Source organism: Tripterygium wilfordii, chromosome 17 (genome assembly GCF_013401445.1).
Source record: "Tripterygium wilfordii isolate XIE 37 chromosome 17, ASM1340144v1, whole genome shotgun sequence".
In the NCBI taxonomy this organism is placed as follows: Eukaryota; Viridiplantae; Streptophyta; class Magnoliopsida; order Celastrales; family Celastraceae; genus Tripterygium; species Tripterygium wilfordii.
The window spans coordinates 11,501,606-11,518,293 of NC_052248.1; the positions used below are offsets into that span (position 1 = coordinate 11,501,606).

At 37.1% G+C, this 16,688-nt stretch overlaps 3 protein-coding genes across 3 annotated transcripts; all 3 read right to left on the minus strand.

The window, feature by feature from the left end:
• Positions 1-418: 418 nt before the first annotated feature.
• Positions 419-3,216, minus strand: LOC119981741 (pentatricopeptide repeat-containing protein At1g05600). Its single transcript, XM_038824853.1, has 2 exons — positions 3,022-3,216; positions 419-2,145 (listed from the first exon to the last, which is right to left on the minus strand). The coding sequence occupies exon 2, from the start codon at positions 2,110-2,112 to the stop codon at positions 601-603; it is 1,512 nt and encodes a 503-aa protein (XP_038680781.1). The 5' UTR covers positions 2,113-2,145; positions 3,022-3,216; the 3' UTR covers positions 419-600.
• Positions 3,217-3,962: 746 nt separating this feature from the next.
• On the minus strand, positions 3,963-6,620 carry LOC119982967 (RNA-binding protein 24-B-like). Its single transcript, XM_038826589.1, has 6 exons — positions 5,901-6,620; positions 5,666-5,801; positions 5,247-5,373; positions 5,138-5,174; positions 4,803-5,052; positions 3,963-4,687 (listed from the first exon to the last, which is right to left on the minus strand). Exons 1-6 carry the CDS (start codon positions 6,108-6,110, stop codon positions 4,539-4,541), a joined length of 909 nt encoding a protein of 302 aa, XP_038682517.1. The 5' UTR covers positions 6,111-6,620; the 3' UTR covers positions 3,963-4,538.
• Positions 6,621-12,364: 5,744 nt separating this feature from the next.
• Positions 12,365-13,898, minus strand: LOC119982779 (60S acidic ribosomal protein P1-3-like). Its single transcript, XM_038826335.1, has 4 exons — positions 13,756-13,898; positions 13,445-13,521; positions 12,705-12,920; positions 12,365-12,606 (listed from the first exon to the last, which is right to left on the minus strand). Exons 2-4 carry the CDS (start codon positions 13,511-13,513, stop codon positions 12,553-12,555), a joined length of 339 nt encoding a protein of 112 aa, XP_038682263.1. The 5' UTR covers positions 13,514-13,521; positions 13,756-13,898; the 3' UTR covers positions 12,365-12,552.
• Between the last annotated feature and the right edge of the window lie 2,790 nt (positions 13,899-16,688).

Sequence of the window (16,688 nt, forward strand, 5' to 3'; positions counted from 1 at the left end):
GTTGTTGGAACACACCAATAGAATCACCGATGTTGTTTTTAATTGTTAACATTTAATTTTAATTGTGACATTTGTCTAAATTATTTACAATTTTTTAAAACATTTAATAACCTTACTTATCTAAATACATTTGGAGTTATTGTTTGTGTAAATAATTTTAATTTTAAAATCGATCTCGATTTTTTTTCTTTTGAAAAATTTAAACAACATTCTAATGATTCCATTTTCTACACCCGCTATGTTTCCAAAAGCTCCCAATTCTCCCAGCGCCTATCATCTATCATAAAGAAAATGCTATGTGTCATGGCAGCCGTAAGGAAGAACTCTGATTGTAGCTTCAAAGTTGAAGTCCAAACACTACACGATGATTAAAAGATGAAGGAAATGGATGGCAGCAACCCTAAGGAAGAACTCTGGGGAAGGCAGGAACTTCCGGATTTCCCGCACTGGTCGGACTTATTTAGAAAGCTAGAACGGAGGGGGAACAAACTTATACGTTTATGATCAATATGGTTACACTAATGACACCACTAGTATCATACACTTCATCACAATCAAATTAGTATTTGATCATAATCCAGCGGAGAGCTCAGACGCAATCTATGAAGAACTTAGCAGCAGAAAATGCCTCACAGCAACATCTATGACAGCCATGTTGTGAAGTGCAGATGACACCAATGGCTCCCATACTGAAACTTCAGGTAATTTACCACGGCTAAGCATCTCTTCCAACCACATCACAGCTTCATACTGCCTGCCAATGGAGCAAAGACCTTTTATGAGTAAACGGTAAGTGTCACCAGAAGGACAATATGACTTGATCATCATCTCGTCCAGAATCTGACTTGCCTCAAGATATCTACCATCTTGGCATAAACCCTCGGCTAAAATTCTATAAGTTTCATTGTCAGCAACACATCCCACCTGCTTAGCCATCTTCTTCAAATACCCAACAGCCATTGCTGAATTCCCTGAATCACACAGGCCTTTGATTACAGTATTATACAGTCTAACAGTTGGAGCACAACTTTGCTCCACCATCTCAACCTCTAGCACGTTCATTGCTTCATCCACCCTACCTTCCCTACACAATGCTACCATCTTCGCTTCATAGGTTAAAGTTGTTGTCTGAAAGCCTCTAGCTCTCATCTCATGAAGCACTTTGTCACCTTGACAAATGTTACCTTCACCATAGAGATCAACAGCCATTGCTGTATAACTAGCCAGACTGGGAATCCCACCTCTAATTAGAGTTTCATTAATCAAACGCTTTGTCTCTTGTACATCCTCAACACTGCTGAAACGAGTGAGATCAAGATTGTATTGACACCGTTTTGGAGCCTTTAGCCCCTTCCTTAAAATCTTACTAAGAATTTCTGCAGCCATCTCAACCTGCCCATCATCACACAAAGCATCTAGAACGGTTCTATAAATTACAATATCTGCACCACTACCTTTTTGAGATATCCGGCAAAACATAGAATACAGCAAATGGGTGGCTTCATGCAGTCTCCCATCTTTGCACAGCCCCTTCATCAAAATTTGGTAACTTTCCCTATCTGGATAGCACCCCTGATAATTCATCTCTTGAAAGATTTGCAATGCAAGATCAGACTGATTACGATGGCAAAGAGCATCCATAAGTAAGTTTAAAGCACGAAGACGAGATTTTACTTCCCATCCAAAAGAATTTTCCAAGAAAAGACGATGAGCAGTTTCTAGCTTGGATTCTTTAACCATTAACTGTAAGAGGGTATTGAAAGATTTAGTCCAATTCACACAATTGAACTGTGGAAGGTTCTTAAAAAGAGAAAGAGCCTCATTTAGCAGTCCATTTCCCCCGTAGATCTTGATTGCAGTTGCAGCCACAGAATCTTTCAACTCACAGGAATCCTCTTTCATCTGATCAATTACCTCTTTCATCTCATTGACACGGCCGGAGTTTCCAAGGATGCCAATCATGGAAGCATAGACTGGACCATTGTGGTGATAATCGGGGTACTTTTCTTTGGCTTCCTTGAACAGCTGGAGAGCTACTAACGGGTTTTTCTGCTTCTGTATAATCTGAGAGAGCTGTGAAGGTGTAAGAAATCTTGGCCATCTTACACTCATGGTATGTGAAACATTTATTTTGTAGCTACAAGCCTACAACAAAATGCCATCAGAGACAGCTCTTGTTAGTCTCAACACAATAATAATCCTCCAATAAAAAGTAATGTAAGAAGCCAGAGTAAATAAATAAGCAATTGTAAGGGTGGACTATTGATGGTATTCACTAAATGAAGCAATAAACAGAGATGGACCCTATACAGGAAAACAGTAAAAAATAGATGGGATTCGGATTAACCGAAAAGATCATCAAGGAAATCAGCCAAATTGACATAAGGTAGTAAGGTACCATCTTGTTCAACTTTTGATTTTTTGCACTGTTTCTAAAACTTTTTCTCATTGTTAATTTATTGCATATCCAAAAGGATGAAAACTGATAGTAGTTTTCCAGAAAATCTCATGTCATTAAAACCTGCATTTGACACTGAAACAAAAGACTATCAGAGCAACCTAATCGACAATATTTAACATATCAAGTGCAATTGGTGGCTCTGATGAGGTCACAGCTTCCAAAATTGCAAGGAAAGAGCACTGGATATGCCTTAGCAGATCATCAATGTACACTTTAAATACTCAATATATCTGACAAACTCAACCAATTAGTAAAATCTGTTTACATAAAAGTTAAAGAAAGAGAACTTACCTCTCATGCTACTTAAGCAACTAAAATTCAATTTAATCTTACATGTTAATAACCTGTATCCAAATCAATTTCTCTTCCATTTTCCTCATGAGACAATCAATAGATAATGCACCCTAATGAGTCCAACAACTGGTGAATATAATTCATATTGAGTTGCAAGAGCAAATAAATTGACTTCAAACAACCAACATCAGGGAATTGAAGAACGAAGATAGGAAAAACAATATATTGTTTTTTAGAGAGAGAGGGAGAGGGAAGAGTTATCTTACCCAGTTACACCATAAATTAGAATAATTTCACGGGTAGCACCGCCTAGTCTCGACTCGTCGCTCAATTTCAATAGGAAAAAGAGGACAAGGATTTAAAGCCGGAGACGAGAGTGCAGACGCCGACGAATTCGTTGTAATCAGGGCTGACGAGTTTGGGGGATTGAAACAGGTGAGGCGGGGCAAGGGGAGCAGAGGGGAGGGAGGAGGGTAGAGCGGATGCGGATCAGAATGTGTGTAATTCTTTATGGGCCTTTTCCCAGGCTCGACCCAAATTGTAAACAACTAGAAATCAGCCCAATTATTTATGGGCCTGAGGCTGAGCCAAGCCAACAAACCGGATAAATGGGCCATTTTGGCTCTCAGCCTGGAGACAATCTCAATTTCTCGATTAACTTCATAGTGGACCTCATGCTCCACCGGCCCATAGTTTTGGGTTATAATGGTTTCCGAAAAAGATAAACGTCCAAGCAACTGGACAACAACTGAGATCCCAACTGTTGAGGTGTATGAACAACATTTAAAATGCAGGTGAAATGTCCTGCCAACAATGGGATGATCCCAGTTATTGAGGTGTACGGACAAAAATTAAAGTGCTCCAACACATGCACTTTTTAAATGTTGTCATACATCTCAACAAGATTCCAATTATTGGGACGTTTAGCACTCTTGAATTGTTTCTCTCTTGCTTATTTTAAATTTCTCTTGAATTGTTTCTCTCTTGCTTATTTTAAATTTCTATCTTTTTGTGTGATCATGTGTTTGGTTACTTTGGTATCGATGGGGATCTCAAACACATGATCACACAAAAAAATAGAAATTTAAAATAAGCAAAAGAATTCCCAACTGAAAGGGATTGATGAAAGGCAAAAGCTATGATTATCAGCGAAGGATAAAAAGAGAGAAACAAAGTATTGAGACAGAACTCTCTCTATTTCTATACATTAACATGCTTTCATTCATTAACAATCAATGAACAGAACAGAACAGAACAAAAACAAATGTTACAATGTTTAATGTGTGAGCTGTCCGAGCCCAACATTTCAATTAATCTGGGTTCAAAGATACAAAATCAATCTTTTGAACCCACTAATGCTGATATAAACAATCAGACTGTATGTCATCGGATGCTCTGTGCAATGAAGACATATATAGTCATCAAATAGTCAGTGTTTTGAGGTGGAATCCAAAGCCAATATTTGGTTTCCACCTTATGCCCATTACATGAGAAATTGAGAATGAAATGAATATGATTTTGTATCTTCTAATGCCTAGAAATTAAAAAGACCCCCTATTGTCCTAAACAAACATAATGTTGAGCATGAATGAATCCAAGAATGAATTAAAGGACTACTTGGGCGCGAATTCCTTGATATTCTTTCTCTTCCTGTGCTTGCTGATCAGTATTCATCTTCCAAATCAGTGAAAACTTGATGTGTCTTTTCTTATTCTCCTTGTTTCTGTTCGCGCCTTTCCTGCTTTACGATCTTGTTAGCCTTGTAATTCCTTGTGTTTTCCAGTCATTCTTTGGTTGACGAATTCTGTTCAGAAGCTGATCCTGATGAGGCCTGCTGTGAAGTGGTAGCTGCCCCAGCTCCAATTCCTCCGGTAGTTGTGGATGTTGGTGGTGTAATTGTAGTCGGTATTGTTGTTGATGTGGTTGTGGCACCTGTTATATTTAATTTCACATTCAAGTTCAACCATAACATTAAACGTACAAAACTGTGCTTAATTAGTATAAAGAAACATGCATATATATATATATATATATGTAGATTTATCACCTGTACTTGTAGTGGCCATTGCCAATGAAGGAAGTGATAGGCTACCAGTACTAGAGCCATAGTGTTGAGGTAAATAAGGGTACTGCACCATTTGAGGATGATATTGAACCCCAAAACCATGAGCTTGACTAGTTTGTGCATATTGGGCATATATTGGGTAAAGACTGTGGAACATCCCAGGTGCAGCCCCTGATGTCCCTGCTGTATGGTAAGGTGAGAATTGTTGACCACCATAGACATTGTAATAATTCTGCAACAAAACCAGCAAAATTAATTCAACAAGGCATATAAATTTGGCTATATACACATAACATGGATATATAGGAAATACAAACCAATGGATACAAGATGTCTTGTGTATATCCAGAATACCTGCGAAACAAATCGTATCAGAATATGCAGGTCTCATGTATAATTAGTCCTACATACGATGTTTTTGCTCACCCGTAAGTCGAATAAGGAAATGTGTATTGACCAGAAGGTTGATGATGATGAACAAGTGTTGACGATGAGCCCTGAAAAGCCGGTGGAGCTACCAATCCCGCTGGTGCTAGTCTAAACCGTCCTGGACCTGCCGTTTTCATATTTATGATCTGAATTAAATAAATACTTCCACCTTTTCGAAGCTTAATTAGATCCAAACTATCAATGTTTTATCACATTGATGGATATGGTTATATAATATTGTACAAAAGATCAAAATGAAACTGGGTTCGAAATTGGAGGACAAAACGTTGATGCCCATTATCACATTCTCTTATAAGGTTAAAAAATTTGTCATTTTTGAGAGAGGAGATATTTCAACGACGATTTTGCAAGAAATGGAAGGAAAATGAGGAAGAGAAGATGATAGAGAGACCAACCATGTTGAGGATTAGTTGATGAACGTGTTTTCTGGGCACCAAGAGATGCAAGATTGCAGTTAGCTCTCCTTCCATCAATAACAGGAGATGGGTTTTGGCATGCTCTCATAGCAGACTCTGGATCCTTAAATGTAACCTGATAAATTTTTTAAATAAGAAAATGACATCAAACTATCATGTGAAGAAAACAACTGATTCGAAGATATAAGAGGCAAGGGCTTATTGAGGGGCTTACAAAGCCATAACCTTTAGATCTCCCTGTGTTCTTATCTGTAATAACAACAGCTTCAAGAATCTCCCCAAACTGCTCGAAATAACGCCTCATGGTGTCTCTCTGAGTCACCCATGCCAAACCACCAACAAAGATTTTCGTAAAAGTTTTATCATTGTAGTCACCACCTGGGTTGCTGCCTGCCACCATCTGGAACTGCCTTTGTTGAGACATATTTCACAAAGGGTTTCAAAAAGCCCCAAAATAAAACTAAACAAATTAAAAAAGAAAAGAAAAGAAAAAAAGCAGAGAACCCAGAACAAAACCAGGATCCCTTGAAGCCGGATATATAGAAGGGGAAAGGAAAAAGGAAAGGGTAGTGAGGGACTGTTCTGTTTGTTTGATGATCAAATCAATCAAAACAAATGGAAGTCTCTTTTCCTTGGCACACACTCGTGCGCTTGCGTTTCTATTTGTTTTGTTCTTCTTCTTCTTCGTGTTCTCGTAGTTGATTTTTCAAAAGCTATAATAACTGCCGCTTTTTCACAATCAAAACTCCTCAGATTCCTCAAGAAGGATACCCCTAACAAGAAAATCATTACTGTTGAAGGTGGAAAGAGGATGACAAGAAAAAGAAACCCAGTAGAAAATATTTAACACATATATAAACATACATGAATAGAGAGAGAAGGAGGAGAGGACAAAAAAACTGCTAGTGGGCACCCACAACGACAATGGTGTGGGCATGGCTGTCCAATGAAACGTCAAATGACCAAAAGATCCAACCTTTTTCGCTGTATCACTACCGCTTACTTTCTCTCTCTGCCTCTGACTCTGTATTATTCATATGTATATAATATAATATATATGCGTAGGGTGTGTCTGCTTCGCTGTATTACACCTTGCCTTGACTATCGTCTCTGTGTCTGTTCCTGTTTGGGTCCGTTCAACACCTCCTCTGCTGCTCTTGCAGCAGAGCAAACCGGAAAAGCACAGCTAATGAGGAGGTTATGTGGTGTTTGGTGGGCCAAAAACAGTAAGTATTTTGTGCAATAACATGGTCACTCTGTCTGTGTTGCAAAACAAGGCTTTAAAATTCCACCAAACAAATACTAAAACAAGTGTGTATAGATCAATGGCCTAAATTCCTCCCACTAAACATAGTCCACTGTTTTGATTAGCTTGCCCAATTTGACAAAATGGGTCCCTCTTATTTATGGTTTGGCAATCCATTTTATCTAAACCCAGCTGTGATTACTCAAGGAAACCATAATATGGCTGTCACTTATTAATATATAATTGTGTCCATCTAGTTATTTAGAGAGGGTGGGACAAAGATGAAAGTAGGTTGAAAGAGAATTTTATGAATTAAGCCAAAATGTCAAATATCCCACGTCACTTGGATAACCCAAATGAGTTGAGTTTATAAAAAAAAAAACCCAAGTCTCTATCACAATCTTTTCTTAGTTTAAGTATCATTAAATGAGATAGTCCAAAAAAAAACAAAAATTTTATTATCATTAAATGAGACCACTCAAAAAGAATAAAGTCATGCGTCTAAGAAGAACAAAATCATGCGAACCTGATATATCTACGAGAATCTCAATAAACCTAAAGTAGGCAATATTAATGTGTGCATGGCTGAGATTTTCTAACACAAAACCTAGTAATGCAAACATTTAGAGCCTTTATAGACAAGACAGCCCTTTTGACTTGGAAGTTTAGTTGGAACCGAATCATGACTGTCTCTCAACGGCTCTTCCCTTCCGTTGGACTATTCATAGTTCAACAGATGGGTCAAACCCGGTCTGTCACCTTGGCTGTATATTCATTTAAACAGTACACTTTGTCGGCTTCGTTGGCTTGAATTACAATTTACAACTGTGGTGGGTGATTGAAATATTAAAAAGCCACGCCAGGCGATCCATCTGTTCCTTTGGCTTACAAAGGACGTGAAAATGACCGCAGATACGAATCTCATTTGTTTAATTAAGGAAATAATGAACTTTAGATACGCTGACAAAATATAACTCTATCAAACCAAGCTAAAGCGACTTACCTTACGTGTCTATAAACAAGGATAAATCCATAATTTATTCACACTCGTGTGTATTAATTGTCCACAAATTATAAGCATTGGTATTCTCCACTTATCATTTTACTTTTGAAAATATTTAAAAAATGGAGTGCAAAAATTATTAAGTTGCGGACGTCTGCACTTAAGAATTTTTATATATATATATATATATTATTGGTTCTCACATGCTAACATCATCCACCATCCTGTGGTGGTAATAACTTGAATATCTAAGTGTGGGCCACATCCTAATCCAAAATGATATGTGTGTATAATTGTCCATTATACAAAATAGTCGTCACACTTCTCCTCATGTCACCTAGATTATGTATATCAAAATTATGGACATGTAGTACTCCCGCATCCTAATTGTGTTGATAGAGAGGCGGAGCTGATTAACAATCACTGGGGGGCTGGGCCACCAGTGAATTTTTGGAAAAAAAATTTATATAGAGTTTTTGTGTACCATGCCCAAATTAATTAGGCCTCCAATGATATCTAACCAGGCCTCTAGTAAAAAATTATTAGGCCCATTCTTTATATAGATTTCCCTTTGCTTCAGCTATTACGCAGGCTTCTCTTTTTTTGATTTCTCACGTTAGGGCACAAAATTGAAATTAGTTGCTCCTCCTTGTTCTTGTTCAGATGTTCGTTGTATGTTTTATAGAAAAATAATTGTTTGAAACTATTACTAATGATATTGTAATAGAATTTTTTCAGAATATGAAAACTCATGAAGAACAATTGTAATAAATAAAGATGTCTTGTTTTATTGTTTGAAACTATTACATTATATTCGTCGCATATAAATAACCCAAAAAAAAAATTATGAAGACCCGCCACTACTTAATTGTGCCCCCAATGAGTTTGAATCCTAGATCTGCCACTGGTTGATACCAATCATGTGGAGATGAAAGGAGTCCGTAAACAATTTTGTTTATACACGTCTGTCTGTTTGAGAGATGTGCTCATATATATATATATATATATATATATATATATATATAAGCATTGGTATTGTCCCGCTATTGCAAGTGCTTGATTTTGTATTTTGTTTTCAAGTATGATACAGAGGTGTAATGTACTCCAAAATAATGTCTTTATTCTAAGATTAACGTAATTAATCACTTTCAATCAGGCTGGTGCAGGCAATAAACATCATTGGTAACGTCGCCCCCACATTTTCAGTTATATATTAATCTTAATTTTATATCTCTGTCTATAGTAAAATGTTTTTCATATATTATCCAGTTTTTTTTTTTATAGTCATTTATTTACATGAAACTCTTGGCTACCGATTTAAGGGGAGAGGAATCCATACGAAATTGGTACAATTAATTCTTAAATTATTTTCAAGGAACCAAGCTAGCTAGAGACTTGTATGTACGTCCATGGAACTAAATATGTGTAAGAGAGGTAATGATTGAATTGGAGTATGATTATTTGCACCTAAGGTTTTACTAATTACAACCCAAAATCTCGTGAAAAAACCCAATCTTTAAACACCCACCGTCCCTACCATAGCAGCCCCAAATCTTCATCTTTCTCCTTCTTCTTCTCTGTTCTTCTTCATCTGCCAGAACAAAACCCTAGTTCCCAACGAGGCCTTCACAGGTCTCATCCGAACGGACCCTCCACGCAGTAGGTTAGCCACCGGACTGGCACCAGAAGTCCAGCCAAATGCTCCTATGAGCCGACGACGTCAACAACTCTAGGTATTCAGATTTGGGCTGGAGAGTTTACAGGTCACTTCACTCTTTGTACCAAATTTGCTTCTTCTTGGGTTTTCCAAGCGCTTATACGTAAAATGTTTTCAATGTTTGTGAACCAAACCTGAATCTAAAACTGCTGGTTCTTGTGAGAAGAAGAATAATGTGGCCAGTGGTGGTTTCGATGGTGGAGGGTTTGAGGAAGAAGTAGGGGTGCAGATGACATTTTTTGGAGAAATTGAAAAAATGAGTGTACTTGAGAATGTTACATTTTTAAGTGAGGTTTATTTAGCCTGGATGTACTTACTAAATTTTAAGGTGCAAATAGTCGTACTCTTGAATTGGTTGGACTACATGTACTGTGGGTAAGCATAGGAGGGAATATATATATATATATATATATATATATATATATATATATATATATATGCATGATTCACTCATTTGAACCCAATTCTGTCTCAAATATGTATCTGTGTAGGCAAGGTTAATTTGCTTGCCGAATAACTTTCAGAAATACAATACCAACTTTTCTTCAATCACGATGTTTTTTCTCTTTTCAACCGAAGAGTTTTTTTTTTTTTTTAAATTCAATCTTGTTCAATATATACATTCAGCCTATGATGACTATATATCCATATACACGTACGAGCATAGTCAATGTTCTTTCTATGCCATATTATATATATATATGGCAATTTGGTATACTACAACCTTCAATTTTTCGTCTCTAGATGTCATGAGTTCGACTCCTACTAAACTCACACATGAAATTTTCATGTCCTTAATTACCCAACACACGTGATTTCCTATCTATTTCGTGTGTTTACGTTAATCTATCTAGTTCACATCCAAAGGATAATGACTAGGATTTACATTTGGTTCAACAAGTTCAAGATACATAGACTTGTATCATGATTACACAAATTAATTAAGTTGGTGTCAAAGTGGGGGTAGTTTAGTCTTAAACGGGTTTGAAGCTAGCCGATGGAGCTGGAGGTACTGGACATGAAGGCTGCAAATTGTTAAACCAGGCAGTCAGGGAACCATTGTTTTATATATATATACATAAATTCTCCTATGTGGACCAAAAAATGTGAATCAACTTTGTGGACTTATTTTTTAATCATAGATGTAGTGGATCTCTTAGTAAATGTGTCGCCTCCACTCATGCTTTGCATTATTACAACCGTTGGATTTTGGTCCACATAGAAGAATTTCTGATATATATATATATCAAATCCTAACAGTAACACATGCATTTGCCAATGTTTTCCATAATCCCCAATTGTATATCATACAAGCCCTAATTTTGTCCAAGCAGAGCAATTGCATGAATTGAACTAAACGTGACGTGTTAATCAGCATAACAAGGCAGTATAATTGCACTACGCCAATTTTTTTTTTTTTTTTTGAAATATCACAGAGAATTACGCTTGTCGTTGGAATCGAACTTTTGACACATATATGTCTAATCCATTCGATTGCCAACCAAGCCAAAAGGGAGTTTGAGAGACTTGCATACCTTTGAGGAGGGGATACCCGGTTGGTGATAGTGGAAGCGAGTTAAGGGAGTGTGTGCGAGTGTGAAGATTTTGTGAATGAATGGAGGGTTGTGTGAATGAGTGGAAGTAGTGTGCAGCAGCAGCTCCTACATTCATTATGAGATCCTCCAGATCTGCTGCTTCTGAGCAAGCTTTGCCAAAAAAACCTGGCCAATATGATTCAACAATTACACCAGCAGCTTCAACCAGCGTCCCGATCTTTTCAGCCTACGCATCAATAATAAAGGAGAAAAACACGTCCCTAGAAACAACTCTAATAAGAGGTGGGATTCCCAGTTTGGCTAGTTATACAGCAATGACTGTTGATCTCTATACGTCAAGGTGACAAAGTGCTTCATGAGATGAGAGAGCTAGAGGCTTTCAGCCAACAACTTTTATCTATGAAGCAAAGATGACAGCATTGTGTAGGGAAGGTAGGGTGGATGAATCAACGAACATGCTAGAAGTGGAGGTGGAGCAAAGTTTGTGCTCCAACTGTTGGACTGTATAATCTGTAAACAAATGGCCTGTGTGATTCAGGGAATTCAACAATGGCTGTTGGGTAATTGAAGATGGCCATTCAGCTGGGATGTGTTGCCGATAGAATTTTAGCCAAGAGTTTGTCAAGATGGTAGATTTCTCGAGGTAAGTCAGAATCTGGAGGAGATTATGATCGAGTTGTATCGTCCTTCTGGCGACACTTAATGTATATTCATAAAAGGTCTTTGCTCCTACTGAATTTTGCTGTGTGTATTCCAGATGTTGATACTTGGTTTGCAAGGGGATCAGTCTCATTCCCCGGTCGCTTCGATATGCTTTAACCAGCAAGGTGGCCTGCTTTTAGCTGGATATGAGAATGGTCATGTCACAGTTTGGGATGTGCAAAAGGAAACAGGGGCATAGGTCATTACTGGAAACTCAATCATTCTATGCAATTTTTAATAGTCAGACAAAGATTAAAACATCACATGCACAAGGGGATAAGTCATAACAATCCGCTAATCTAAAACCTTAGCACTCAGAAACAAGAAGGATCTTATACCAAGACTATGCAGGGGAGCAAAATCCTTTGATTGCTACAAAATATGTCATCTCCGGACACCAAACCACCAAATTCAAACCAAAATTTAAGGACCATGCAATAGGAGTGATGGATAAGAAGAGAAAAAACGCAATGGAGCCTGAAATAAGATATATATCAGGTAGCAATCTACATTGTGCAGAAACAAGTCGTAAACTTTGTTCAGGAATACTAATATCAAGCCATTTAACAAGTACCAAAGAGATTTGATGAGAAACTACTAAAGTAAAAAAGAGACTGGACCAAATTTGAATGAAATAAGATCCTAATCGAACAAGCTGAATCCCATATCATCGTCACTCTCCTCTGCTGGTTCTTCCTGTAATATTACAAAACCAGGAAATCATTTAGACATCTCAGAACATCAAAGTCTAAATTTTACCTTTCAACATTCAACAAGGCAACACAACTAGTTACCTTCTTCTTCTCCTCAGCAGCAGGAGCTGCGGCATCTGGAACACCACCAGCGGCAGCTGGGGCAGCAGCAACTGCTACAGCACCACCACCAGAAGCTCCTACATTCATTATGAGATCCCCCAGGTTACGCTTCTCAGCAAGCTTTGCAAACAAACCTGGCCAATATGATTCGACATTCACACCAGCAGCTTTAACCAAAGTTGTGATCTTCTCAGCCTATGCATGAATAATTAAGGAGAGAAACACATCCCCAAAAACACAAAAATATGTATTCACAGATGATATGCAAATTTCACATCCAAGATTAATGACCAATTTCGATAAAATTATTAATATCTTCTCACCCTATGCATTAATAATTAAGGAAAGAAACAAATCCCCAGAAAAACATTTTAAAAAAAAACGTTTTTACAGAAGGAATGCAGATTTCACATCCAAGATAAATGGCCAGTTTTGATAAAATTATTAATATCTTCATCAATCTTCCCAATCAAAAGAAATATCAACACATGATGCACAAATCTCTTCCAGATCTTATACATATTTACATAAGCTAAATTTAAAATCAACAGCAAAAACAGAGAACACAGTATACTTCAAATTCAAAAAATAATCATAAACATAAAAACACGAATTGTAAAGACATGCATATATATAAGCTGATGCAAATAAGAAGATTCGTTAAAGATAACTAAAAACTACAACTTAAATCAAATGTATGTGGCCTAAGAGAAGGATACAGTGATAGGAATGCCATCATCAAAGAGTATGAGGGCGGCGTAAGTACAAGCGGCCTCTGAAACTGACATCGTTTTAACTACATCACCAAAAAAAGCAATTATCAGCAACAAAATCTAAAAAAATTAAAAACAAAATTCGTTCGGCTCCGATTCGGTCGGAATCGGCAACCAAACAGATCAGCAGAAAGAAGATGGATCTCGTGAGGGTGCCGCCCCCCAGCGTTCGGCTCCTATTCGGTCGTATTCGACAACGATACAGATCAGCTGAAAGAAATCGCGCATGAAAAACAGAGAGATAGAGAGAGCCGTACCAGAGGAAAAGAGACGAACGAGCCCTCGAAAGTCGACGGAAGATAATATGAGAGAAGGGAAAACGAGGGTTTTAAGCAGCCAAAAAAACCCTAATCAGTGGAAGCCAATAAAACTGGGCCTTTAGAGACCCAAATTCTGGTGGAACAAGTTCAAGCTCATTAGTAATTGGATATTTGTGGCTCAGAAGTGATAGGAATTTCAGTAAAAAGCATTTCAATCATTCCAGTAGTGGATGTGTCACTCTCTGATTCAATCACAAGATTTTATGGGCCCGTACACTTACATCAATCAAGAGACAAGATCCACTACAGGGATAACTGAGATTTTTTACTGGGATCCATTACACTTTTGTTTGTGACTTGTTTGTTATATATGTTTGAGCCGTGAGACAAGATTGACTCATGCCACTTGACTTACCACAATCCACAAACGACTGTGTATGCTAAAAGCCTAAAACTGTTGGATCTCATATCAAATAATATTGGGACTAAGAGCATTATGATTTTGTCTTTAAAATTGAGAACAAATGTAGAGAACTGGTCAAAAAATACATCTGCATTAGATTACCTAAATTTCCCTTATTTTAAAGATTTGCTATAGTGGTTCCCCACATCTAGGCAACCACGGTAGCATTCTCTACAATTAAATTAATATTATCTCTCTCTTCATACTGACATTCTCTCTCCTTTGTCTCACATCCGCCCTCTCTTTGATCTCAAATCTTCATCTTCTTTGCCTCCGCTCCTCCTACAATCGACGGTGCCATTGATTGTGCTCCTTGTCACCTTCCTCCCCTCTCCCCAGCATCTCCGCCTACGCCCAAATCGCATGACCGCCAAACTTGTTTACCTCAAGAGCGCCACTGACACTACCACGCAGAAACTTGAGGGTGCTCTCCTCAACACCCTCGTCTTTGTCCATCGCGTTTGCAAATCCAACTTCTATAGGTTGACCCCATCAGCAGCTGAGGTAGACAACTCCATGGAATTAGGTTGAGATTAGGTTTAGGTTTAGGTTTAGGTTTGAGAAAGAAGAAACCAGACTCCGATACCAAGTAGAATTATGTGTTTGGCTTACTCAACTAAGTGCCCTGATGTCGTATATATATGAGTGAATACACATTGTAAGATTATATAAATATCCTTTGTACACATATACATTAATATATACAATTACATGCATGTCTGGCAAGCTCATAGTAATAGGGTCTACAAAATGAAAATTCTCGAGGACTAGTGGGTGTCAGATTGTTGGTGGTTGAGAGAAGAGTGGAATAGGAGGAATGGTCGTAGGGATTGTACGGATAGAGGGTATGATTAGCAATGGAGGCAATACTGGCTATATGAACTTCAGGAAAGTAGGCATATTGAGCATCATAGGCCATGGAGTCAGTCTTGCAGCTGCCAATGTAGTTTGTGGTAGATTTGGGATTGTTGTCAAGTTTGTCAATTGTAGGATTTTTAATCTTAGTAGTTTATGATAGTTGTGTTGACAGTCACTATTAGATATGTAGGAAAGTAACTTTGAAGTAGGTTACTCTAATCAAATATGATTCAATATATATCACATGGTAATAGAAATTTGATAATCATCATTTAAGAGATTCAACAATCACTTGATAAGTTGGATTTAATCATGATTCTATTGCTTTTAAATCAACTTATCTCTTAGTTACATGTTTGATAAATTCACTTCAAGAAAACGATTGAAGCAATTGAAAATTCTTCTGAGATTATTACATCTTCGCATCTTTATCTGCTTGGTTTCTTTCTCTTGTGTATTTGAGTGAAAATCATCAATGTAAAGGTAATCAAAAGAGAGTTTCATTAGGAGTAACACCTATAAAACACTTGTGAGAATTGCTGGTGGATTCCAAAGTTGAAGACGTTCACCTGAAGAACCTTGGTGGATTTCAAGGATGGTTTGAATTTGGTGGATTCAGAACAAGATCGTCTCAAACTGTTGGGCTCCCATGGACTACTAAACTGATGGATTATATGTCATTTTCATTGAAAGAAAACTTGTCAAACATGTCAAATTATTGTGGGGTCCACGATTATTTAAATAAATTAATGGAGCCCACTTTTTGACTTACTCCTATTCTTTGCCTTAGAGCACCTCCAGCGGCTCTTGTAAATTGCTCCTGCATCCTATTTTACAGGATGAAAGCCCAAAAAATGAGAAAAAATCACCCCCAGCAGATCCGGTAAACATCCGACAAAATAACGTTCCGCTATACTGGTCCGCTAGAGTTAGCGGACCACTGTAGCACCACTATATCACACTTTAATATTAAAATATTGAGCGGACCAAGGCATCCACTTCCACCTGTACCGTGAATTTTCTAAATTGATTTTATTTGACATAACTTTTGTCTCTATCGGATGATGGATAGAGACCAATTTGGTCAAAGTTCATCATTTAAGTGCAATTTATTTGTGTACAAATAAACAAATCTATTTGATAATTAAGTGTAATATATATATATATATATATATATAGTTTTTTATCTTTATATTGTATTATTATTTTTCTTTAATTTAGTTTGTGCTCAAAAAAAATTGTAATTTGCAATAAATTGAAAAAATTGAAAAATATATATTTAATATATTATTTTATTTTAAAAAATGATATTGTCAAAAATATATTTGTTATTGTATAATGTAATCGATAAAAATTAAGCATAAAATATTTTAAAAGTGATTGAAGAAATGAATATTTTAAATTATAGAAGATGGTTTAGAGGAGCTGCTATGGAGTGTTGTTGAATTGTGATTCTGTAAAACTGAAAAATGACTCATGTTACTGTATTTTAGAGAATCTGTTAAGAAGAGTTGTTGTGGATGCTCTTAAATAATTTGTTTATCTTTTTTTTTTTGAGTACAAGTACAAACACAATATACGACACACCACCAGATCAAGCCTATGAAAG